The sequence below is a fragment of the Hemiscyllium ocellatum genome, chromosome 22 (genome assembly GCF_020745735.1).
Source record: "Hemiscyllium ocellatum isolate sHemOce1 chromosome 22, sHemOce1.pat.X.cur, whole genome shotgun sequence".
NCBI lineage: Eukaryota > Metazoa > Chordata > Chondrichthyes > Orectolobiformes > Hemiscylliidae > Hemiscyllium > Hemiscyllium ocellatum.
In genome coordinates, this window is record NC_083422.1 from 2,482,908 (window position 1) to 2,510,611 (window position 27,704).

At 41.9% G+C, this 27,704-nt stretch overlaps 1 protein-coding gene across 2 annotated transcripts in view; it reads left to right on the forward strand.

The window, feature by feature from the left end:
* The window catches only part of dydc2 (DPY30 domain containing 2), a 35,575-nt gene that overhangs the window by 2,541 nt on the left and 5,330 nt on the right, over positions 1–27,704 (forward strand). For both annotated transcript variants that reach the window (XM_060841830.1, XM_060841831.1), the window contains exons 2-5: positions 8,878–9,038; positions 10,490–10,609; positions 18,507–18,617; positions 26,043–26,156. In XM_060841830.1, the coding sequence (XP_060697813.1) occupies positions 8,892–9,038; positions 10,490–10,609; positions 18,507–18,617; positions 26,043–26,156 (492 nt within the window). In that variant the 5' untranslated portion in view covers positions 8,878–8,891. The remainder of the gene's footprint in view (positions 1–8,877; positions 9,039–10,489; positions 10,610–18,506; positions 18,618–26,042; positions 26,157–27,704) is intronic.

The following is a 27,704-nucleotide window of genomic DNA, read 5'->3' on the forward strand; positions in this document are numbered from 1 at the left end:
GAGCCTTGGATGACAAGAGAAGAGGAGCTTCCTGTCAAGATGAAGAAGGAAGCTTGAGGTTGAGGAAGCAAGGATCTGACACAACTTTAGAGGATTATAGGGTAGCTAGGAAAGAACTCAAAAATGTACTGAGGAGAGCTAGGAGGGAGCACAAAAAAGCCTTGGCAGAAAGGATTAGGGAAAGCCCAAAGCTGTTCTACACTTACGTGAGGAATAAAAGAATGACCAGAGAGAGGGTAGGGCTGATCAGGGATAATGGAGGGAACTTGTGCTGCAGACTGAAGAGGTAGAGGAGGTTAAGTGAGTTTTTTGCTTCAGTATTCACTAGAGAGACCTTGTTGATAGTGAGAACATCACAGACCAGGTTAATAGGCTTGAACAGATTGATATTAGAAAGCAGATGTGCTGGAAATTCTGGGAAGCATCAAGATAGATAAATCCCCAGGGCCGAACCAGATGTATCCAAGGTTACTACAGGAAGTGAAGAATGACATTGCTGCGCCTCTGGCAATGATCTTTCCTTCCTCAATCTCTACAGGAGTAGTACCAGTTGATTGGAAGGAGGAGAATGTTGTTCTTCTGTTCAAGAAAGGGAATAGGGAATTCCCTGAGAATTACAGACCAGTCAGTGTTACGTCTGTGGTAAGCAAGGTACTGGGAAGCATTCTGAGAGATAGGGTTTATGACTAATTGGAGAAACATAGTCTGATTAAAGATAGTCAGCATGGCTTTGTGAGAGGCAGGTTATGCCTCACAAGCCTTATTGTGTTCTTTAAGGATGTGGCGAGACAAGTTGATGAAGGTCAAGCAATGGATGTGGTATATATGGATTTCATTAAGGCATTTGATAAAGTTTCCCACAGTAAGCTCATTCAGAAAGTTGGGGAGGTATGGGATACAGGGAAATTTAGCTGTCTGGATACAAAATTGGCTGGCTAAAAGACAGCGAGTAGTAGTGGATGGAAAATATTCCACCTGGAGGTCAGTGACAAGTGATGTCCCGCAGGGATCTGTTCTTGAGTCTCTGCTCTTTGTAGTTTTTATAAATGACTTAGATGAAGAAGTGGAAGAGTGGGTTAGTAAGTTTGCCGATGATACAAAGGTCAGTGGTGTTGTAGATAGTGTCGAGGGCTGTTGCAGACTACAATAAGGCATTGACAGGATGCAGAGCTGGGCTAAGAAGTAGCAGATGGAGTTAAACCTGGATAAGTGCAAAGTGAATCATTTTGGAAGGTCGAATTTGAATGCTGAATACAGGGTTAAAGACAGGATTCTTGACAGTGTGGAGGAACAGTGGGATCTTGGGGTCCATGCACATAGATCGCTCAAAATTGCCACCCAAGTTGATAGGATTGTTAAGAAGACATATAGTGTTTTGGCTTTCATTAACTGGGGGATTGAGTTTAAGAGCCACAAAATTTTGCTGCAGTTCTGTAAAACCCTAGTTATTCCACACTTGGTATATTGTGTCCACTTCTGGTTGCCTCATTATACGAAGGACATAGATGCTTTAGAGAGGATGCAGAGGAGATTTACCAGGATGCTACCTGGATTGGAGGGCACATATTATGAAGAGAGGTTGATTGAGCTAAGAACTTTCACACTGGAGAGAAGAAGGAGGAGAGGTGACTTGATAGAGGTGTGGAAGGTAATGAGAGGAATAGATAGAGTAGATAGCCAGAGATTTTTCCCCAGGGCAGAAATGGCTGTCACGAGGAGTCCTAATTTTAAGGTGATTGCAGGAAGGTATGGGGGGGTGTCAGAGGTAGGTTCTGTACGCAGAGAGTGGTGTGTGAAATGCACTGCCAGCTGTGGTAGTAGAGTCAGAGACATTAGGGACATTTAAGTGACTGCTGAACAAGCACATGAATGGCAGTAAATTGAGGGGTGTGTAAGTTAAGTTGACCTTAGATTAGCGATAAATACTTGGCAGAACATCATAGGCTGAAGGACCTGTACTATGTTTTACTGTTCTATCTTCTATTACAGGGCAAGTGAGTGAACAATGCAGAGAGTGAGTGAGTGATCATTAAAAAGTGTGAAGGAAAGAGAGAGAGAGAGATCATTGCAGAGAGAGAGTGAGAGTAAGTGACCATTACAGGGACAGAATGTGTGCTAAATACAAAATAGAGACAATGAGTGATCAGTACAGAGAGAACCATAGATAAAGAGTTACCATTACAGAAAGAGTGACCAATACAGATAAGATTAAAAATCACACAACACCAGGTTATAGTCCAACAGGTTTATTTGGAAGGATGAGTTTTCAGAGTGCTGCTATGGAGTAGAATCATAAGACACAGACTTTATAGCAAAAGAATACAGTGTCACGCAACTGAAACAATATATTGAACAAACCTAGATTGCTGGTAAGTCTTCCATCTTTTAGAATGGGTTGCAGGTTTCGGTTCATTAATATATAAACAGAACTTCTTTTAAGTCACCTTCTTGAGATAAATTAAGGTTTTATGAAAAAAGGTGACATCTCAGCTCAGACAATGTATTAAAGGTGTAAGGTTAGAGTCTGTAGTCCAATCTTGAGTCAAACTGGTTCTGTTTCCAAAGTAGGAATTTATGAAATGTTACATGGATTGACTGCCTGCAGATTGTGTGCTTTTTGAGCAAAATAGAATATATTTGCAAATACAATTCTGCAAATGCAGATTTACCCCATAGGCTTAAATTTGTGGGTGCGTGCATGAGAGAGAGAGACTGTGTGCATGTGAGTGTGATGGAGTATAAGCCTGTGAGAGGGCTGTGTGCATGAGTATGAGTGTGGGGGTGTATGTGTGTATGAGAGGGGATCTGCAAGAGAGTGTGTGAGCATGCATGAGTATGTTAGAGTGTGTGTATATAGTGCAGTGGGGTCACCTGTAATGTGACATGAACCCAATGTCTCGGTTGAGGCCATCCTCATTGATACCGAGTTTGGCTGTCAGCCTCTACTTGGCCACTCTGCGTTGTTGCGTATTCCCAAAGTCCGCCTTAGAGGATGGTCACCCAAAGATCCGAGGCCAAATGTCCCTGACCACTGAAGTGTTCCCCGATTGTTGCAGTGTCGTAGCATCTGCTTGGTCTCGCCAATGTACCATGCCTCGGGCATCTTTGCCTGTATCGTATGAGATAGCAATGTTGACATGAGTACTGTCATGTACATGGTGTTTGATGAACTCTTCCGTGTCTGCCTCAAGACCAATGGGGTCCATTTTGGTGGTAGGGCAGAAATTGAGCACTCGTCTGAGAACTTCAGCAGTCAGAGACCTTCGGCCTCGGATCTTCGTATGACCATCCTCCAAGGCAGACTTCGGGATATGCAACAATACAGAGTGGCCAGGCAGAGGCTGATAGCCAAGTTTGGGACAGATAGCCTCAACCGGGACCTTGGGTTCATGTCACACTACAGGTGACCCCACTATACTTTTCACTCTCACATACACACACAAGCACACAGACACACGCACTCTTATATATTCACACACTCACATAGACCCTCTCTTATGCACATGCTCTCTCTCATACACACACGCACATACAACCCCCACACTCACACCCCCTCACAGGCTTATACTCCATCACACTCACACATACACTCTACCAAGCATGCAAACACACACACACTCATGCACACTCAGACTCACACACTCTCTCTCTCTTTCTCTCTCTCTCTCTCACATGCATGTACCCACACATATAACTCTATGGGGTAAATTTGCATTTGCAGAATTACATTTGCAAATACATTCTATTTTGCTGAAAAAGCACACAATCTGCAGGCAGTCAAACATTTTATAAATTCCTACTTTGAAAATAAAAGCACTCTGATTCAAGAATTGGGATACAGATAGACTCTAACCTTACACTTTTAATACAATGTCTGAGCTGAAATGTCACCTTTCTTTTTATAAAGCCATGTTATCTTGAGAATGTGACTTAAAAGAAGTTCTGGGATTTACAGGTTAATGAAACGAAACCTGCAACCCATTCTAAAAGATGAAAGACTTAACAGCAATCTAGGTTTGTTCAATACTGTGTTTCAGTTGCATGACACTATGATCTTTTGCTATAAATTCTGTGTCTTATGATCCCACTCCACAGTTGCCTGATGAAGGAGCAGCACTCCAAAAGCTCATCCTTCCAAGTAAACCTACTGGACTGTAACCTGGTATTGTGTGATTTTTTAAAATCTTGGTCCACCCATGTCCAACACCGACACCTCCACATCAATAGAGATAGAGAGTGACCAATGCAGTGGATGAACGGCCTGTGCAGAGGATGAGTGATTAGTGCAGACAGTGAGTGGCGAATGCAGAGACATTGTGAATGACCATTACAAAGTGAATAGCCAATACAGAGAGAGAGAGAGAGAGAGAGAGACAGTGACTATTATAGAGAGAGTGAGAGTGAGTGAGAGTGAGAGTGAATGACCAGCATACAGAGTGTGGGCATTTGGGCGAGTGAGAGATCATAAGAGGGAGGGAGAGTGAGCATTACAGAAAGAAAGCGAAAGAGAGACCATTACAGTGGATAAAAGCAAGTTACTGCGGATGCTGGAATCTGAAACCAAAAGAGTAAATGCTGAACCATCTCAGCAGGTCTGGCAGCATCTGTAAGGAGAGAAAAGACTGACATTTCAAATCTAATTGACCCCTTGTCAAAGCAGCTTTGATAAAGGGTCAGTTAGACTCAAAACGTCAGCTCTTTTCTCTCCTTACAGATGCTGCCAGATCTGCTGAGATGGTCCAGCATTTACTCTTTTGGTTTCAGAGACCATTACAGAGTGAGTCACCAATACAGAGAAAAAGAGAGAGTCTAATAGAGTCAGTGAATGACCATGATAGAGGGAGAATGAGCACTACAGAGGGTGAATTACCATTACAGACTGAGGGAGAGAGAGTAACCATTACAGACACAATTAATGACCAATACAGAAAATGTGATAATTTACACTGAGAGAAAGAGAGAGACCAGCGCCAATATAGAAAGAGAGGGAGTGTGCAATATATATATTATATATATAGAGAGAGAGAGAGAGAGAGAGAGAGAGAGAGAGAGAGAGAGAAAATGAGAGTGTGAGAATGATCAATACAGGGAGTCAGAGAGAAAATGAACCATTACAGAGAGAGTGACCATTTCAGGGTGAGTAACTAATACAGTATGTGTGACTAATAAAGAGAGAGTGACAGCGAGTCATCATTAGAGAGGGAAGGACCAATACACATACAGACGGTGACCATTAGAGAGAAAGAGCAACCAATACAGAACATAGGACCATTGCAGAGAATGCGAGTGAGAGAGAGAGAGAGAGATCAATACAGAGGGAATGTACAATACAGAGAAATCAATATAGTGAGGGAGTCTCCAATACACACACAATGAGTTTGTAGAATCATTGAATCCTTACAGGGTGGAAGCATTAGGCCCATAGAGTCCACACTGAAGCACGGAAGAGCATCTCACCCAGACCCACCCCATCCCTATTACCTTGCATTTCCCATGACTAATCCATCCAGCCTGCACATCCCTGGACACTATGGGCAATTTAGCATAGTCAATCTACCCAACCTGCATGCCATTGGACTGTGGGAAGAAATTGGAGCACCCAGAGGAAACCCACACAGAGACAGGGAGAATGTCCAAACTCCATACAGCCACCTGAAGCTGGAATCAAACCTGGATCCCTGGTGCTATGAGACAGCTATGCTAACCACTGAGAGAAAGAGTGACCTATACAGAGAGAGTGTGACCAATGCAAATATGCTGACCATTTGACAGCAAGTGGGTCAATGGACTAAAAACATTAACTCAGTTTTCTCTCCACAGATACTGTCAGAACTGCTGAGTTTTTCTAGCAATTTTTAGTTTTTGTTTAAGATCTTCAACATCTGCAAATCTTTGTTTTAGTTTAGACAGAGTGAGTAACTGGTCAATACAGAGAATGAGTGACCAACACAGGAAGTGTCTACTATAGAGGGAAAGAGTGAGCAATATGAAGAGGAGGAGAGATTGTCCAATATCTAGAGAGGAAGCTTCAAATACAGAGGAGGGGGATGGAATGTCCAATATAGAGATAGTGAGTAACAAATAGAGAGTGTGTCCCATACTGAGATGGGGGAATACCCAATAGAGAAACAGAGACAGACAGAGGAATGTCCAATACTGAGAAAGGAACCAAAATAGAGAGAGAGAGAGACCAGTACAGAGCACGTTTTGAGAAGATTTATAGCTCAGTTTGAGATTCTGGATGTAGGTTTGCTTGCTGAGCTGGAAGGATCGTTTTCAGACATTTTGTCACCATACTCGGTAATATCATCAGTGAGCAGATGGATGCAGCACCGGTGGTATGGCCAGCTTTTTTTTATGTATTTACGTTTCTTTGCGTTGGTGATGCCACTTCCTGTACTGTACAGGAAATGACATCACTGAACCAAGGAAACCTAAACACATAAATAACATGTGGGCCATACCACCAGTGTTGCATCCGCAGGCTTACTGATGATGTTACTTAGTATAATGATGAAATGTCTGAAAACAAACTTAGCTCAGTGAGCAAACCTACATCCAGAACCATTACAGAGAGAAAGAGAGTGTCCAGTACGCAGACAGAATGTTACCATTCCAGTAGAGAGAGTCCAGTGCAGAAAGAGGGACAAAGTGACCAAAAGAAAGTGTAATCAAAACAGCGACATGGAGATAATCCAAGAGAGAGACCAGCAGAGATGTGACTATTACAGAGAAAGAGTGACCAATTCAGACAGAATAATCATTACAGGGAGTGCAGTTTAAACACCGAGACTAATATATTTATACAAAATGTGTGGAACCATTAAAGATATTGACGTGATGATACTATGGCTTTAAGGGGTGCTATTTGTCCTTCTTTTTTCAAAGAGAGGTTTTAAGACAGAGAAGATGAGCTGTCTTTTTGAAGCCAATAAAGTAAACAGCTTAAAGGCCTCAGGATGTTTTTCAAGTTGGAACAACAGAAGCAGCATAAATGGGTGGAGTCAGGTTCCCCCAGAACTAAGGTTTTATTTATCTTTCAGTAGTTGTTAGAGTTTGAAATTGTGGAAGCTGTTACGTGACTCTCTCTCAGCCACAGCAACAGCTTGAGTTTAGATTAGATTACTTACAGTGTGGAAACAGGCCCTTCGGCCCAACAAGTCCACACCGACGCTCCGAAGAGCAACCCGTCCAGACCCATTCCCCTACATTTACCCCTGCACCTAACCCTACAGGCAATTTAGCATGGCGAATTCACCTAACCTGCACATTTTTGGACTGTGGGAGGAAACCGGAGCACCCAGAGGAAACCCACGCAGACACGGGGAGAATGTGCAAACTCCACACAGTCAGTCGCCTGAGGCGGGAACTGAACCCGGGTCTCTGGCGCTGTGAGGCAACAGTGCTAACCACTGTGCCACTGTGCCGCCCATTTTTAAAATGTCCAACTTTAATGTACTATACATCGAAGCCCAAAGCAGATTTATCAGCTGCTAAATTCAGATCATCATATGAGAATTGATACTAAAGCAACTTGCCTCCTGAGAGGCTGCCTTAACTCCTCCTGACCTAGAGTATTAAGTGATTGGAGTTCTTCCTACTGTCAGAATCTATGGAAAATTAAGAACATGAAAGCATGGGAAGGGTTAAAGCATGAAGACCACTGGCAATCTGTGGTCTGTGGAAGGCAGGATGGGATAAGAATAATGGAATGCTCTTACACCAATTAGCAGAGTAAAGTTAAGGCTGAAAGGTCACTATGGCAAGATGAGATAACACAAGTAATAAAACAAGTTTCTTTGTTAAGTGTTATTTTGACAGGATTGGGACCATAAATATTTGGGACATGACATTAAAATATCTAGTAGAGTCAGCTTGAGACAGGAGATTATTGTAATAGATGGAATAGCTAAATATCTATCATGATGGGTTAGTCTGGAATTGAAGATCACTGTAGCAGAATTAGCAATAAATATCTAACCCTGACATTAGAATAACATTAAGTAGAATGTATAACTAATGAGATAATTGGAACTAACATCACTGGTTTATTGTGTAGCTAGAGTGAGGTACTTTGGTAATATAGTTGGACATGCTGATAAGCTAACAGAAACAAGATAAAAAAAAGATATAAAATTCCATGGACCCTGAGGTTCGTGGAAATTCGAGAATCTACTTTTTCGGTGTCAAGGTTTTTTGTTTGCAAATAAAAGACCTACTTCTTGAAGAACTCTCTGCGTCTCCTGGTGATTCCCTATATTTTTTCCACAACAAATTGCATGTGAGACAATCTATTTTACTGAATTTGCTTTTGCCTAGGGTGTGTTTATGACGTTACAATATTGGAACAGTTGCTGTTTCATAGTTACATAATCAATTATTCTGTTAACTTTTCCAGTAGAGTTAAAGTTTATAATTTCACTGTCAGGTAAGAATAAAGTGTGTTTTGCTTAAAGCCAAGCAATGTAACCAATCAAATTGCATCTGGAACACAGCACATTACACATGCTTTTAAATAAATAAGCTATCTCTCTGATATATTTGAAGGGAGTTTGATCTGGTCCATAACATTGATAGTTTCACATGAGATTGAGAGTGAATAGTATATGTTCTGGGCAAATGAAGGCAAAATACTGCAGACGCTGAAAACCTGAAACAAATGCAGAGAATGTTGAAGAAACTGCACATCTGTGGAATGAAAAACAGTTGATAATTTGAGTCCATATTGACTGTTCTGATCAGTAGTGTGAGAGTGTAGGTATGTTCAGTGTATGTTGTTTGACTTTGGTTTGAGTCTGCTTGAATTTGCTGTGTTTGAGTTTAAAATTCTGTGTAAAGGGTAATCTTTTTTCATTCTCTGATATCCATATCTGAAAGTCTCTCAGCAGAAGATGGATTCAAACTACCTGAGGAGAGTTTTGGGTGACTGTTTGACTGAGGGTCTGGCAGAAGTGGCACAACATCGACCGATTGATCCTATTGAATACCTGGCATATTGGCTGTACAAATACAGAGACAACCTCGACTTAGAGCAAAAGGTGAACTTGCAGATTTTCATCATCACCTAGCACTCGGAGCTGATCTGATTCAGCCCTTTACTCACCTTAGTTTTGACCATCTTCTCACAAGGAGCTAAGTCCCTTGAAGAAAATAGCAGCTGTCTGGAACCAGCAATACTGCTGATGTAGGACAAGCACATGTAGCTCATGATTCAGTTTAATGAGTTTCTGGCCCTTCCTGTAATTCCACACCTTTAATTGGTCAACTCTGCTCTCTCCAGTTATTCACTCAGATTCCTCCAGCAACTATCTCTGGCCTTTAGTCTCTGTGATCACTCCAGTATCAGTCTCTATGCTTTGCCTTTCTGATCACACAGAGAGAAAACATAAGAAGAGACACATAGACAGAGAAAGTGAGACACAGAATGTGAGACAAATTGGGAACATGAGACAGGGTCAGAATGTGAGACAGAGACTACACATGAAACACATAGAAATGCTGTGAGAATTCGAGATGGTATGGAAAGGAATGTGAGGAAAAGAGCACAAGACACAAAGAGACAGAATGCGAGGCATAGAGAGACAGAATATGTGAGGCACAACAATGCAACAGGTGTAGAAAGAACAGTCAAGCACAGAGAGAGAGTGAGCTGAAAATATGTTGCTGGAAAAGCGCAGCAGGTCAGGCAGCATCCAAAGAACAGGAGATTCGATGTTTCGTGGATAATCCCTTCCTTCTCCTGGTCCTTGGATGCTGCTTGACCTGCTGCGCTTTTCCAGCAACACATTTTCAGCTCTGATCTCCAGCAGCTGCAGACCTCACTTTCTCCTGCACAGAAAGAGTGCACAAGGCAGAGTGCGCGTGAGACAGAAAGAGAGTGCATATAAGGCATAAAGAGAGTGTAAGCACAAGGCATAAAATGAGTGTGAGCATGAGGCCCAGAAAGAGAGTGCAAGGCAAAAGGCACAGTGGGTGCGATTGAGAGAGAAAACACAGTCATTTGCATGAGGTGCAGAATGAGAGGAAAAAGCAGAGAGTGACAATAGACAAACAACACGTGAGTCACAGAGACAGCACGTGCACAAGGCACAGAGAGAGTAAACATAAGACATAGAGAAGGGCAGCACAACATGCAGAGAACGAGAGCTTGAGATCGAGATTGAAAGCAAAATAGAGACAGCATGGGATGCAGAGCGGAGAACACAATTCACAGATAGACAAAGTGGACACAACTCAAAAAGGGAGAAACAGAGAGTATGACTCTGAGACAGAAAGAGCACAATTCAGAAGTAGTGACTGAGAGGGACAGAGCATCATTCTGTTAAATATCAGAATTGAGAACTTATTGATCTATATTTAATTACTTTAGTGCCAAAGAATTGGTCTATGTGTCCATATGAGTTTTAGAAATAGTTTGATTCAAAATGTTTGATGTACACATGATTGTAAATCAAGTATTGTTGTTTAAACATTTTCTAATTATTTTAAGAGTCAATTGGAGATTGAGCAGCTGAACGCTGAGACACAAGCAGCATTGAAGGAGAAAGCTATGCAAGAACAGTTAGAAGCTGAACTGCTTGAGATTCAGAAGGCATATGAAGAGAAGTTGGTAAGTGATCCATTTCACTACACTAGTGGCTTGTACACTAATATCTTCACATGTCCTCTCTATTGCTTTGCACTTTTTTAAAAAGTGATTGCCAAGATTGGATACTTGAATAAGGTTGAAGAGTGTGGTGCTAGAAAACCACAGCCATTCAGGCAGCATCAGGGGAGCAGGAGAATTGACGTTTTGAGCATTAGCTCTTCATCAAGACTAAGTTGAATAGGGTTTTCCATTTTAATCCCAGATAGTAGCTGTACAAAGAGTTGAAATGTAGAACCATATGCTTTCATACTATGGTTTCTTCAGTTTATTCAAGGGGATCAGGAGAGTTGCATCACTGCAGCATGTAAACCTCACTAAGGGCACTGCTCAAGAAATTGACACAACGTCACCATAGCATTAGTAGATCTTGGCAGAGTTAGTATCCCCACACCAAGCCAGAAGCTCCGGGTTCAAGTCTCACTCCAGAATGTGAAGGCCAAGGAAGGTGCTTTCATATTTGTAAATCCATTCACAGGCAGGAAGAGCAGGACAGATTCATGGAAAGAAACTGGAGCCTCCATCATCATTAGCTCAAAACTGCAACATGCATATAAAAGTGCTCATTCCCCCAGCAATTCTGGCACTTCATTGGTCTGGTTGGCTCAGTTAGCTGAACTACTGTCTAAGGATCAGACTTGTAACAACAGAATGGGGTTGGATCCACTTTCTGGGTGGATTTAAGACTTGCCTCCTTGCCCTGCCAGTGGTGAATTCAAGGCACTGTGAGTTGGATCTGACTTTAGGCAGAGAACTGAAGATGATAATGATTGTAATGCAGCTTCAAATTAGACAGCTACATGTTTGTTGGCATTGAAATAATTCAGCCCCTACAAAACCTAATTTTGGTTTGATTTCATTTCTTTCCTTTGGACTATTAACCATCAATTGATAGAAACCTTGACATACAAATAAAAGCAGGAGTAAGGCCCATTAGCCTTTTTTTGAGCCTCAACTGCATTTAATATGGTTGTGGCTGATCCTCTATCTCGAGCTATAGTCCTGCATTCTCCCCATATATTCAATGACTATATACAGCCTCTGTGGTAGAAAATTCCACAGGTTCACTATCCTTCGACTAAAGAAATGTTTTGTCATTTCAATCCAAAATGGTTTACACCATATCCAAAGACTGAGTCTCTTGATTATAGACTCATCAAACAGGGGAAACCATCCACCCTCCATCTAGTCTGTCCAGCCCTGTTAAAATTGTATTTGTTCCAATCAGAACTCCACTCATCCTTCTAAACTCTAGTGAATACAGGCCCAATTGAACCAAGCTGTCCTCAAACAACAGGATGCTTGTGCAGCACCTTTAATAAAATGTCTCATGGTGGAAAGATGTAGAGAGGGTATCCAAGTGCTTGGAGGCACAAGCAGCTCAAGTCATGGCTAGTAATAATGCTACAGTTGAAATCAGGATACACAAGAGACCAGATTTAAATGAGCACAGATAACCCAAAGGCTTATCAAATTGAAGAAGGTTATAGAACAAGGCAGGATGAGGTTGGGGACTTGGGTGGAGAAATTTAATCTGGACAAATGTGAGGTGATGCATTTTGGAAGGTTTAAACCAGGAGGGAAGTATACAGTAAATGCAGAACCCTTAGTAGCATTAACATATAGAGGGATCTAGGCGTACAGATCCACAGTTCCCTGAAATTGGCAACACAAGAAGGCCTATCGCCATTGTCGATTGGGGCATAGAGTATAATAATTGACAAGTCATGTTCTAGCTGTATAGAACTTTAGTTAGGCCACCTTTGGAATACTATGTACAGTTCTGGTCACCACATGACCAGAAGGATTTGCAGGCTTTGGAGAGGTACAGAAAACGTTTTCCAGGATGTTGCCTGGTCTGAATGGGATTAGCTATGAGGAGAGATTGGAGAAATTTGGGGTTTGTTTTCACTTAAATGTCAAAGACCGTGGGGCGACCTGATAGCAGTTTGCAAAGTCATGATAGAATGAATAGTCAGTCTTTTTCCCAGGGTAGAAATGTCAATTGCAAGGGGACATAAATTTAAGGAAAAGGGGAAAAGTTTAAAGGAGATGTGAGAGGCAGGTTTTTTTTACACAGAGGGTGATAAATGCCAGGAATGTGCTGCCAGAGGAGGTAGTAGAAGCAAACGTAATAGCAACATTTAAGGGGCATCTTGATAGATATGTGAATTGGCAGGGAATAGAAGTAAACAGATTATGTGGAGACAAAAGATGTTTAAATTATAAAGGTTGGTGGGCTGAAAGGCCTATTCCTGTGCTGTACTCTTCTTTCTTCTTTGAAGTAATGAAGCAATTTGAAAACAGATGTAAAGTTTAAAATCAGAACAGTAGTGAACAAGAAATCAATGGAGTCAGAAAGTACAGGGATGATAGGGGAATAGGACTTAATACAATTTAAGACATGGGCAACAGAGCTTTGGGTGACCACAATTTTACAGGTGGCAGAATGTGGGACACCAACGAAGGCGGTTTTGCGTTGTCAAGTCAAGAGGTAACTAAGGCATATGGATTTAAAAAACAGATTAGCTCAGACTGAGGTGAAATTGGACTATGTTATGGAGGTGAAAACAGGCAGTTTTAGTGATTGCACCAATAGAAGGACACAAGGTCATCCCAAAATGAATGTGACATTAAGGTTGCAAACAGAACTGATTAGTCTCAAACTGCTAGAGTATTGGAGTCAGTAGCTAGGGAATAGAGTTGCAGCAGAAACAACGGTTTCAGTCTTACAAATTATCAGATGACAAACATATCTTCTTATTCAGCATCAGACTTCAAATTAGTGATTTGATAATTCAGAGACAATGGAGGAGTTGAGAGAGATGATGGTGAGGTAAAACTGGGTGTCATCTGAGTTGTGAAAACTGACATTGCGCTTTTGGATAAACCAACCATCACTAACCAAGAAAGTCAAAGTTGAAAGAAAAAGCTTATAAGGAGGCAAGAGTCAGTGATAGCCCTGAAGACTGTGATAAATTCAGCATCCAGCAAAGAAAGTTTAGAAGGGTAATAAAGAGAGCGAAAATAAACTATGAGAACAAACTAGCAAGGAATATAAAAGTTGACAGTAATTGCTTCCTTAAATATATGAAAAGGAAGTCAGAGTCAAAGTGAACATAGGCCCTTAAAAAATGAATCAGTGAAATAATTACAGGGAACAAGGCAGAGGAGTTAAACAAATATTTTGCATCTGTCTTATAAATGTTGTAATTGTACCAGCCTCCACCACTTCCTCTGGCAGCTCGTTTCATACACCCGCCATCCTCTGCATGAAAATATTGCCCTTAGGTCCCCTTTATATCTTTCCCTTCTCAACCTAAACCTATGCCCTCTAGTTCTGGACTCCCCCACTCCAGAGAAAAGACCCGGGGTCATTAAGGTGAAAGATACTTCAATTATCCCATTAGCACTGAAGAAAATGGGGGAGGAATTAAGTAACATCACCATCTTTAGCGAAGTCGCATTAGACAAACTAATGGGAGTAAAGGCAGATAAGTACTTGGCCATGATGGCTTGCATTCTATGATCTTAAAAGAAGTAGCTACACATATAGTGATTGCATTGGTTGTAATTTTCCAAAATTCTTTGGATTCTGGAGAAGTCTCAGAGCATTGGAAGACTGGCAATTCACTTAGGGAGGCAAAAAGTAGATGGCTATAGGCCAATTAGCCTAAAATCTATTGTTGGAAAATTATTAGAATTAATTGTTAAAGAAGGATGTTGCCAGAGTTAGAAGGATTGAGCTAGAGGGAGAGGCTGAATAGGCTGGGGCTGTTTTCCTTCTGGCATCGGAGGCTGACCTTACAGAGGTTTATAAAATCATGAGGGGCATGGATAAGGGGTAAATAAACAAGGTATTTTCCCTGGGAGTCCAGAACTAGAGGGCATAGGTTTAGAGTGAGAGGTAAAAGATCTAAAAGGGACCTCAGGGCAACTTTTTCATGCAGAGCATGATGTGTATATAAATGAGCTACCAGAGGAAGTGGTGGAGGATGGTATAATTACAGCATTTAAAAGGCATCTGGATGGGTTTCTCAATAGGAAGGGTTTAGAGGGATTTGGGCCAAGTGCTGGCAAATGGGACTAGATTAATTTAGGATATCTGGTCAGCATGGACGAGTTGGACTATAGGATTTGTTTCCATGCTGTACGTCTCTATGACTCTGTGATTCTAAGTAGTAGCAACACATTTGGAAAATCATAATCTAATCAAACCGAGTCATCATGCCTTCATGGAAGAGAAAGTGTGTTTGATTAATTTATTAGAGTGTTTTGAGGAAGTTTCAGCCAGCGAGGATAAAGGGAGAACAGTAGATGTGTTGTATTTGGATTTCCAAAGGGTATTTGACAAGATACCTCACAAAAGGTTAAGTCATAAGAGCCCATGGAGTTAATGGTGATATATTAGTGTGGATAGAAGATTGACTGATGGGTTGAAAACAGCAAGTGGGAATAAAGGTATTTTTTTTTAAATTGGGAAATGGAGTATAATGTAAGAAAATGTGAAATTTTTCATTTTGAAAGGAAGAACAAAAAAACAGTATATATTTAAATGGAGAAAAATTGCAGAAAGCTGCAATACAAAAGGGACATGGGAGTACCTGTGCATGAAACACAAAGCATGTGTAGCAGGTAATCAAGAACGCCACAGGAATGTTGGCCCTTAGTTTAAGTTGGAGTGTGAGAATAGGGAAATCTTACTGCAACAGTACAGGGTACTGTTCAGACCACATCTAGAGAAATGCTGAATGTTTTGGTCCTGTTATTCAAGCAACAATATCATTTCATTTTAGGCAGTTCAGAGAAGGTTCACTCGGATAATCTCCAATATAGAGGGATTCCTGCTGAAGAGCTTATGCTTGAAACATCAAGTCTCCTGCTCCTTGGATGCTGCCTGACCGGCACCACACTTTTTGATCGTATTACAAGCAAAGATTAAACAGTTTGGGACTCTATTGATTGGAATTTAAAAGACTAGGAGGTTATCTCATTGAAATGTGTTGGATTCTTAAGGGGCTGATGGTTCCCCTCATGAAAGAGTCCAAGACCAGATGGCATAGTCTCAGAATAAAGGGGCAGCAATTTAAGACTGAGATGAGGAGGAACTTCTTCTCTTAGACAGTCGCAAGTCTTTAGAACTCCTTGCCATAGAGAACTGCAGGGGCAGAGTCCTTGCCTATATTTAAGGCTGAGATAAATAGAGTCTTGATTAGTAGAGAAATTGCAGATTACATGGAAAATGCAGTAAAGTGGACATCAAGAACATCGGATAATATTAACACCCTTTTATTCTGAGACTATGCACCTGGTCCTACACTCTTCCATGAGGGGACACATCAGTCCCTTAAGAATCCAATATGATTTTGTAGAATTGGAGTAAAGCAAATTTTAATGGCATTAGACAAGGGCTTTCAAAGTTGATTGGAGTAGACTGTTCGCAGATGAAGGACCATCTGATAAGTAGCAGGCTTTCAAAAGTGTGATAACAAGAGTTCAGAGTCATTATGTTAAAGTGTTAGGTAAGACTAATAGGATTAGAGAACAATTGATGAATAAAAATATTGCATTTCTCATCAAGAATAAAAAAGAATCACCTATTACATATAGACAACTGGATTCAAATGAATCTCTTGAACAGTTTAAAGAGTGTAGGGGCATTCTTAAGAGGGAGATCAGTAAGATAAATAAAAAAATGAGATATTCTTGGCAAATAAGGTTAAGGATTATTCAAAGAGATTCTACACGTGTATTGAGAGCAAGAGAGCAACTAGAGAGAGAATAGGGCCCCTCAAAAATCATCTTTGTATTAAACCTCAGGAATTGGGAGAGATATTAAATGAATATTTTGCATCAGATTTTACTGTGGAGAAAGATATAGAAGCTCAAGAACTCTGGGAAATAAGTATTGATGTTTTGAAAACAGTTCACATTACAGAAGAGGATTTGCTGGAGGTCTTAGAAAGTATAAAGGTGGATAAATCTCCAGGACCTGATCTAGTGTATCTCAGGATGTTGTTGGAAGTTAGGGAGGAAACTGTAGGGCCCTTGCAAAATACTTATATCGTCTATCATTATAAATGAGATATTGGATGACTGGAGAGTGACTAATGTATGTTTGTTTGAGAAGGCATATAAATGAGAAGCTTAGGAGCTACAGATCTGTAAGTCTAACTTCGGTGGTGGGTGTGTTGTTGGAGATGATTCTGTAAGATAGGACTTATATGCATTCAGAGAGGCAAGGAATGATTAGGGATAGTCAGCATGGTAATGACTTTGACAAGGTTCTGTATGATAGACTAATCAGTAAAGTTAGATTACATGGGATTCAGGGTGAGTTTGCCAATCGGATACAAAATTGGCTTAACAGCAGGAGACAGAATGATGCTGCAGGGTTGTAGGGCTTTTTGGACTGGACATCTGTGGCTAGATGCTGGGTCCTCTTTTGTTAGTTTTTTTTATATCAATGATTTATGTGAGAATATAGAAGTAGTTTGCAAATGACACCAAAGTTGGTGGGATAGTGGACAATGAAGAAGGTTTTCTAAGATTACAAACCTCCACTTCTATTTTAAGTCCATTTATGACAAGGTTTTCAAATTCACTGCTTCCACCACACAAAAAATCTTTACATGCACCATAAAGATGCTTGAAAGCTGCCCTGTATGATACCAGTAAAACATGGCAGTGTCTCCTATCATCTGAAAACAACTCAACTTTAAAATTGCAGCCCTAGCTGTGAAATACAAAACTCTAGAGGCATCCTTTAAGCCATATATAAATTTACTTATCTTCCAGACTGTCCCCACTGCATTGGTGCCTCTTGTGAAGGACAAAGATTTGCCTCTCTCATAAATAGGTCTCCTTGTAGAAATGCAGTTTTAATGTCAATTGATGTACACTCCCAAGTATTTGTTGCTAACGAAGGTAAATGAACATTTACAAAACTGCTTTTCCTGCCATCAGTGAACCCACCCTTTTATCCTGATTCCCCAGTTTTACTTCAAAATTTTCTGCCACTAGCCTTGCTTTAGCATTAATAAGTCCCATCAGGAGATACCTTTTCAGTGCATATGCACTTATATGAGAAAGTTAGTTGTTACCACAGATCTGGCACCTCCATGCACATCCCAAATTCTGTCCATATTTGTAGTTCTTGGTGTTTGGCATCTTATATTAACTTCTAGCTTGTTCATGGCCACTAAGACTTCCCAATCATATTGGCTTCAGCTCCAGGTGATATTTCTAGGTTCTATCATATTGCTTGTCTTTGTTAAACCTACCACTCCTATTAATAGGATTTTTAAAAATGGTTTTCAATCACTTTTTAGGGGATTAATAGTTCAGAATTTCGGTATTTTAGCTATGGGTTAGGTTGGAAGAGCTGAGGTTATTCTTTTTGGAGCAAAGGAGATTGTGTGGTGGTTTGTTAGAGGGTATAACATTATGACAGGTTTGGATAAGGCAAACCAGGAAAATCTGTTTACATTAGCCAGTGTTGCCAGCAAAAGGGATGTAGATTTAAGATTTTGGGCAAGGAGAGAAAGAGTTTTTAATTATCTAGTACATGCTGTCCACATTGGCAGCGGGTGCAGAGATGATCAGTGATTTCAAGAAGAAATTGCGTGTGTATTTGAGGGAAATATAAGTGCAAAGCCACAGGTATGAAGAGAGTTTGACTAACTGGATTGCTGCACAGAAAGCTGGCATAAATGTGATGGGCTGAAAGGCTTCATTATGAGGTTATGACTCTTTGAAGAACTGTATTACAATGCATAAAATTAGTTTTAAAAATAGAAGATATTTATCGTTAAAAAAAATTGAGTGATCCAACAAGAACTATTTTCTTTTCTCATTACAGAAGCTCAAGCAAGCAAATCTTGAGCTTGAAAAACAACAGCTTCAGGTTCTGGCTGCTCTTAATGCAGTGAAGGAAACACAAGCTAAGGAGTTGCAGGAAATGGAGAAGCAGGTCAATGCTACATTGGAACTTTACTCACTACCTGTGTTTGTTCACTGTGAGTGTGTGGGATGACAAGACTCACATGGCCATATAATCAACTCCCAGCAATTCTGGCCGCATTTGACTCCAGCCTTGATGAAATGCAGCGTGCCCTCAATTCTTGATATAAGGAACAATCATGACAGGACAATTTGAGAATTTGAACTCTGTTTTAAATATGTGGGATCTGTACTGGTGACTATGTTGATTATTATAAAATGGCTTACCCGTAACACTACACCTGCCCTCCTCTAACCAAAAAAAAACAGTGTGGAGGGTTGGTAAAGCAAGGTTTTTCTTAATCTCTTTTGGCAATTAAGAGCAGAGGAGGTTGAAGCTAGGGCAGTTGCATGCCTGTCTTGCAGGATGTGGGATGTAAGGGTCCCTGCTGACTTCCCCTGCGAAAAGTGCACCCAAATCCAACTCCTCACAGATTGCGTTAGGGAGCTGAAGCTGAAGCCGGATGAACTTTGGATCATCTGGGAGGCCGAGGGGGTGACAGAGAGGAATTATAGGGAGGTAGTCACACCTAAGTTACAGGATAAAGGTAGCTAGGTGACCGTCAAGAAAGGGAAAGTGCAGGGAACCCCTGTGGCTGTTCCCTTAATAATAAGTATACTGCTTTGGATATAGTTGGGGAGATGACCTACCACGGGAAAGTCACAGTAGTCAGGTCTCTGGAACGAAGCCTGGCTCTGTGGCTCAGAAGGAGAATAGGAGAGCGATAGTGATAGGCAATTCAATGGTTAAAGGAACAGACAGAACATTCAGTGGTCGCAAACAAGACTCTGGATGGTATGTTACTCTTGGGTGCCAGGGTCAGGGATGTCTCAAATCAAATCTACAGGATTCTTAAGGGGGAGGGGGAGCAGCCTGAAGTTGTGGTACACCTCAGTACCAATGATATAGCTAGGAAAAGGGATGAGTACGTGAAAAGTGAAAATAGGGAGTTAGATTGGAAGCTAAAAGGTAGGACAAGCAGGGTAGTAATCTCAGGTTGCTACCAGTGCTACGGGCTAGTAAGGCTAGGAACAGAGGGCAAGTGTAGCTGAACACATGGCCGCAGAGCCGGTGTAGGAGGGAGGGCTTCAGATATGTGAATCTTTGGGATACCTTTTGGGAAAGTGAAATACGTACAAGGAGGACAGGTTGCACCTGACCTGGAGGGACACAAATATCCTAGACAGGAGGTTTGCTAGAGCTCGCCAGGTGAGTTTAAACTGGTTTCGCAGGGGGGTGGGAACCGGAGATACGGATCACCGAATGGGGTTAGCTGGGGAACAGGCAGATACAGCGTACAGAGAGTCTGTGAGCAAGGATAGACAGTTGATAGGGCAAAGTTGCAGTCAGTGCGATGTGTTGAAGTGTGTCAGAAATAAGGATGATGAACTTAGAGCAGCTATGATGTTGTGGCCATTACGGAGACTTGGATATCACAGGAGCAGGAATGGTTGTTGGATGTCCTGGGGTTTAAATGTTTCAAGTAAAAAATGAGGTCTGCAGATGCTGGAGATCACAGCTGAAAATGTGTTGCTGGTCAAAGCACAGCAGGCCAGGCAGCATCTCAGGAATAGGGAATTCGACGTTTCGAGCATAAGCCCTTCATCAGGATTCCTGATGAAGGGCTTATGCTCGAAACGTCGAATTCCCTATTCCTGAGATGCTGCCTGGCCTGCTGTGCTTTGACCAGCCACACATTTTCAGCTTTAAATGTTTCAAAACAAATAGGTGGGGGGGGGGAGTTAGCATTGCTAATCAGGAATAGGATCACAACTGCAGAAAGGGAGGTTGTTGAGGAGGGTTTGTCTACTGAGTCAGTATGGGTGGAAGTCAAAAACAGGAAAGGAACAGTCACCATATTGGGAGTTTTCTCTTGAACCCCCAATGGCAAAGGAGGAGCAGATTGGGAGGCAGATTTTGAAAAGGTGCAGAAGTAACAGGGTTGTTGTCATGGGTGACTTCAACTTCCCCAATATTGTTTTGAACCTTCTTAGTACAAATAGTTTGAGTGGAGCAAATTTTGTAAGCTGTGTCCAGGAAGGATTCCTGACCCAATATGTAGAAAGGCTGACTAGAGGGGAAGCCATATTGGATTTGGTGCTTAGCAACAAACCAGGTCATGTGTCAGATCTCTCGGTGAGACAGCATTTCTGTGACAGTGATCACAACTCCCTGAGCTTTAGTCATGAAGAGGGATAGCAGTACTAGGTATGGAAAAGTATTTAATTGGCGGAGGGGGAATTACAATGCTTTTAGGCAGGAACTGTGGAGCATAAATTGGGAACAAATGTTCTCAGGAAATGCATGTCAGAAATGTGGAGCTTGTTTAGAGAGCACTTGCTGTGAGTGCTGGATAGGTTTGTCCAGTGAGGCAAGGAAGGGATAGTACGGTGAAGGAATCTTGGATGACAAGGGAAATGGAATATCTAGTCAAGAGGAAGAAGGAAGTTTATTGAAGACCAGGCTGTAAAGGATTACAAGGTAGCCAGGAAGGAACTGAAGAATGCACTTTGGAGAGTTCAAAGGCAACATGAAAAAGCCTTGATGGGTAGGATTAAGGAAAACCCTAAGGCATTCTACACATATGTGAGGAATAAGAAGGTGGCCAGAGTGAGGGTAGGAATGAGAGTGTAGTGCTGGAAAAGCACAGGTCAGGCAGCATCTGGGGAGCAGGAGAATCGATGTTTCGGGCAAAGGTCCTTAATCAGGAATGAGGCTTGTGAGCCAATGGGGTGCAAAGATAAATAGGAGGGGGCTGAGGCTGGGGGGAAGGCAGCTGAGAGTACGATAGATTACATTACTTACAGTAAGGAAACAGGCCCTTCGGCCCAACAAGTCCACACCAAAGAGGAACCCACACAGACCCATTCCCCTACATTTACCTTTTCACCTAACACTATGGGCAATTTACCTAACCTTTGGGAGGAAACCAGAGCACCTGGAGGAGACCCACCCAGGGAGAATGTGCAAACTCCACACAGTTGCCCAAGGCGGGAATTGAACCTAGGTCTCTGGTGCTGTGAGGCAGCAGTGCTAACCACTGTGCCACTGTGCTGCCCTTAGGTGGATGGAGGTAGGGGTAATGGTGATAGGTTGGTGAAGAGAGTGGAGCAGATAGGGGGAAGGAAATAAAGACCATTCCCTTTGAGATATGTTTGTCAGGTCCACACCCTCACCAACCCACCCTCCCCTCCCAGCATTTTCTCCTGCCACCGCAGGAATTGCAAAACCTGTGCCCACACCTCCTCATCTCCGTCCAAGACCCCAGAGGAGCCTTCCACATCCATCAGAGTTTTACCTGCACTTCCACACATGTGATTTACTGTATCCGTTTGCACCTGATGCTGTCTCCTCTACACTGGGGAGACAAGATGCCTACTTGCAGAATGCTTCAGCTGCACCAACCAAACCCTTCTGTCCCGTGGGCCAACACTTCAACTCCCCCTCCCACTCCGCCAAGGCCACGCATCTCCTGGGCCTCCTCCAGCGTCAAACCTTAACACCCGACACCTGGGGGAAGAACGTCTCATCTTTCACCTTGGGACCGTCCAACCACACAGAATCAATGGGGATTTTCTCATTTCCCCTCCCCCCACCTTATCCCAGATCCAACCTTGCAACTCAGCACTGCCCTCATGATCTTCTTTCCCACCTATCCACTCCACCATCCTCTCCAACCTTTACCATTACCCCAACCACCATCCACCTATTGCACTCTCAGTTAACTTCCCCCCAGCTCCAGCCCCCTCCCATTTATCTCTCCACCTCCCCCCCGCCCCCCAACCCCGTGGCTCACAAGCCTCATTTCTGACATATGTTGATTTTCCTGCTCCTTGGATGCTACCTGACCTGCTGTGATTTTCTAGCATCACACTCTCAACTCTGATCTCAGCATCTCAACTCGTAGAGTGAGGGTAGGGCTGATCAGGAATAGTGGAGGGAATTTGTGCCTGGAGTTGCAGGAGATAGGGGAGGTCTCTAATGAGCACTTTTCTTCAGTATTCACTAGTGAGAGGGACCTTGTCGTTTGTGAGGACTGCATGAAACAGGCTGAAATGTGCTCGAACAAGTTAATGTTAAGAAGGAAGGTATATTGAAACTTTTGAAAAACATAAGGATAGATAAGTCCCATGAGCCAAAAGGGATATACCAAGGTTACTAAGGGAAGCGAAGGAAGAGATTGCTGCACCTTTGGCAATGATCTTTGTATCCTCACTGTCCACTGGAGTGGTACCAAATGATTGGTTGGTGGCAAATGTTACTCCCTTATTCAAGAAAGGGAATAGGGGTAATCCTCGAAATTACAGGCTGGTCAGTAAATCTGACGTCAGTAGTAGGCAAATTATTGGAGAGGATTATGAAAGACAACATTTATGATTATTTGGAAAAGCATACTCAGTAGTTACTTGGATTTCACTCAAATCCTTCTGGTCGCGAGTTTGCGTCCAGTTAACTACGGACGCTGCCCGGCGTTTTAGTGGGCGGCACGGTGGCTCAGTGGTTAGCACTGCTGCCTCACAGCTCCAGAGACCCGGGTTCAATTCCCAGCTCAGGCAACTGTCTGTGTGAAGTTTGCACATTCTCCCCGTGTCTGCGTGGGTTTCCTCTGGGTGCTCTGGTTTCCTCCCACAGTCCAAAAATGTGCAGGTTAGGTGAATTGGCCATGCTAAATTGCCTGTAGTGTTAGGGGTAGGGGTCTGGGTGGGTTGTGCTTCGGCGGGTCGGTGTGGACTTGTTGGGCTGAAGGACCTGTTTCTACACTGTAAGTAATCTAATCTAATCTAATAATCTACTCTAATCATACCTTGATTAGAGATAGTCAGCATTGCCTTGTTAGGGGCAGGTCATGCCTCACAAGCCTTATTGAATTCTTTGTAGATGTGACAAAACACATTGATGAAGGTAGAGCAATGGTTCTGGTGTCAATGGGTTTTAGCAAGGATCTGATGAGATTTCACATGGTAGGCTCTTTCAGAAAGTAAGGAGGCATGGGATACAGGTAAACCTGTCTGTCTGGATACAGAATTGGCTGGCCCATAGAAGACAGAGGGTGGTAATAGTTGGAAAATATTTAGCCTGAACCTCGGTGACCAGTAGTGTTCTGCAAGGATCTGTTCTGGGACCTCTGGTCTTTGTGATGTTTATAAATTACTTGGATGAGGAAGTGGAAGGGTGGGTTAGTAAGTTTGCCAATGACTTGAAGGTTGGTGTAGCTGTGGATAGTGTAGAGGGATGTTGTAGGTTGCAATGGGACATTGACAGGATGCAGAGCTGGACTGATAAGTGGCAGATAGAGTTCAACCTGGAAAAGTGTAAAGTGATTCAGTTTGGAAGGTCGAGTTTGAATGCAGATTACAGTGTTGAAGGCAGGATTCTTGGCAGTGTGGAGGAACAGAAGGATCTTGGGGTCCACATCTATAGATCCCTCAAAATTGCCACCCAACTTGATAGAGTTGTTAAAAAGGCATATGGTGTGTTGGCTTTCAGTAGCAGGGGATTGAATTCGAGAGTTGCGAGGTTATGCTGCCCCTCTATAAAGCCAAAGGGCCTGTACTATGCTGTACTGTTCGATATTCACTTCTATCCTTTTGGGAAGGAAAAGCTGCCATGCTTACCCCCACTAGGTAAAACTTTACTCCAGACCCACATTGGTGTAAGTAATGAAAATGGTTTGGATAAGACTGGGGTTGATCAGAATAGGGTCTTCTAGGTGGCATGATCTGTCAGCTAGAAATGGAAATCTCAGCAAACCACACTGATTTTTTGCTTTATTGAATCATACTTTCTATCTTCAATTTCTCTCCTTCTAATCTTCTCTCTCAATCTCTTTTCTCACTAGCTCATGTTCCTTTCTTCCTTTTCTCTTATACTTAGGTCAATGTCTGATTTTTATCACTCTTTGCTGTCTCTCAATGTCTCTCAAGATGTCTTCCCTCTCTCTCGCTTCATGCATCTTTCTATCATTGCTCCACTTTTTGTCTCTTTGTCTATGATTCTCCTGTTCCAGCTCACTTCAGAATCCACCTTTGCCACACTTTCATTAGACTTCCCATCTTTCTCTCATGCCTGCCCTCTCTCTAACCCTATCTTCCTGTAATAAAGCTCTGCTCTAATTTTGTCCCATTCCCTCGTTTCACTCTGACTCCATTCTTTTCCTGATTGTTTACTGCCAATTAATTCCCTCTTTTCCTATAAATTTGCTGCCTCTATCACATTCTTTCTCTGAACTTTCTCTTTTGCCTCCATATTTGTTTGTGATCCATTTGATTTTTTCCCTTCTCACTCCATTGTTCCAATCATCTACGTTCTTTCACATGTTTTCCTGACACTATTCATTCTGAACTCAACAAATCATAGCAAAAAATCTAAACACAAATCTATTTAATTACTGGCTTCCATTTCAACATGTGACAGGCAGCACTCTGACCACGCCGATTACACAAACAATTCTGACCGCAACTCTGTGGAGAATGTGCAAACTCCACACAGACAGTCACCAAAGACAGGAATCGAACCCGATCCCTGGCGCTGTGAGGCAGCAGTGCTAACCACTGAGCCACCCTGTCGCCCTGAGTGCAATGGAGGCAGATTCAGTGGATGTCTTCAATTGGGAATTGGACCTTTATCTGAAAAGAAACATTGCAATGCTTCTGGGAAAATGTAAGAGTGCAGGTCTAACACAGTTTTTCTTGCAGAGTGCTGGCACAGACATGGTTGTGATATTCTGCCATCCTGTGATTCTTTGATCTCCACCTAATCTTCTCTGTGTTATTCTTTTCACTCTGCCTTGGTTAGTTATCTCTCCTCTTTGTGTTTCTCCCAAATCTTATAGCATTCAAATATGTATTTTTGTTTCTTTATCTGCTTTACTTTGACTTTCACCTTTGCCTGTTTAACTATGACTTATCCTTTCTCTCATTTCTTTATCCATTCCCCTTCTCTCAGGTTGATCTCTCTTTTTATTTGCCTATCTCTCTTGCTATCTTGTGCATTTCCTTCATCTATCTCTGCTTTACCTCTTCCTTTGTCTCTATGATTTCTCTTTCTTGCTATCTTTCCTTTCAACTTTGTTTCTTTGTTCTGTCTCTTTCTCCCATGTTCTCTTTTTCTTACACCTTCCTTTTTCCTCTCACTCTAGTTTGTCTTGTTCTATCTATCCTTGTTCATTCTCATCTCTTTTTTTCCTTCTTTCTTTGTTATCTCATCATGGCCTCTGTTTTCCATTTCTCTCTCCTTTGTCTCATTCAGGGTCTTTCTCATATGTTATGCTCTCTTTTTCATTTTAAATTTCTCTCCTCTATTTTGGTACATCTCGCTGTATCATCCCTTCTTACATGACTCCTCTCCCTTTTTTCTACTGGTTCTCCTTGATCATAACCTGTCTTGTTTTATTAGACTTCTGAGCATGCTATTACGGAAAGTGCATCTTCATTAGTGCCACCTGAATGGTTTGGGGAACCTGAACTTGAAACTGTGGAAGAGAAAGATGAATCAACTATTGCAATAGAGGTGAGTAACTTACTTGTATTCATATCATGAACCTAATTTAACCTCAATCAACTTCCTTTCTAACCAGGTTAACCTATCTTTGAAGTCCAAAAAACACATGAAAAGGTCAAGGTGTTGGAGGTTACTGGTAGACAAGGAAACTTTGTAAAGTCCTAAAGGGTGAAAGGAAAGCAATTAATTGTAGGACTGTTTTAGGCATGGGGTAAGTGAATGGAGACTGGAAATGTTAGGGAGAAGTGGTTAGTAATTCTGTGTGTTGAATGGTTGAGGACTGTGCCAGCCATAGCTTGAATATACAATTGATTATCTAAGAGCATTGTTTCAGCCAGGGAGGATTGTTCTCACCTGGTTACGTTGTTATCTAACTAATTGTAGTCAGTGAATCGCTTTACTATAGCCTCTCTCCTTTTTCTGCTTCGTTACCGCTGGTAACCACTAGGATCTTTCTTTCACTACTGTATCTTTAATTGGTCATGATGCTGGTCCAACATCCAATATGAGATGAGCAAGTAAACATTAAAAAGATTAAGACATCACCGATCCCAAATTCTTTTGCCTAACCAATGACTCCATCCCTCTTCGTGGCAACTGTGAGTCTGAACCATATTATTCACAATCTTGGTATCCTGTCAAGCCTGCAGATAAGCTTCTGTCTATGACCACGATGGCTTGTTTCTACTTCTTTAAAACACTATCACTGTGCACAACCTTTGGCTACCTGTGAACTTACAAATTAGGAACAGGGATAAGTCACTCAGTCTTTCAAGCTTGCTCTGTTGCTCAAAAAGATTGTGATTGATCTGATGACTCTTATAATCTTGCCTACCCCGGATAATCTTTAAACTCCTTACTTAAGGATCTATCCATGACTGCCTCAAAAATATTCAGACTTTGTTTCCACCATCTTCTGAGGAAGAGAATTCCAAAGACTCACTACCTTCTGAAAGAAAAATAAATCTCCTCATCCCTATCTTAAATGGACGACCACTAGTTCTAGTTGTTTCCACAACAGGAAACAAGTTATCCACATCTACCCTGTCAAGACTCCTCAGGATTTTGTAAGTTTTAATCAAGTCATTTCTTATCTAAACTTCAGAAGTTACAAGCCCAATGCAACCAACTTCTTGTCATAAGACAACCTGCCCTTCCCAGGCATTAGGCTGGTAAACCTCTGAAATGCTTCCAAATCATTTACATCCTTCCTGTAGTAATATCTTCTTATATGGTCAAATTTTCTTTCCAATATTGATAAGTGGCAAGTAATATTCATACCACACCAAATCCCAGGCAATGATTCAAAGAGAACATCAACATTACCCCGTGACATTCAATGAATGACATTACCATCACCACACTGCCCTACTATCAAGATTCTGGGGGTTACCATTGACCAGAAACTGAACTGCACCAGTCAAATAAATACGATGACTATAAGAGCAAGTCAGAGGCTGGGAGATCTACAGCAAGTAAATCACCTACAGACTATCCAGTGCTTGTCCATAATCTACAATGCATATGGTCAGCAGCTGAATAATCAAGAGGCTCGAC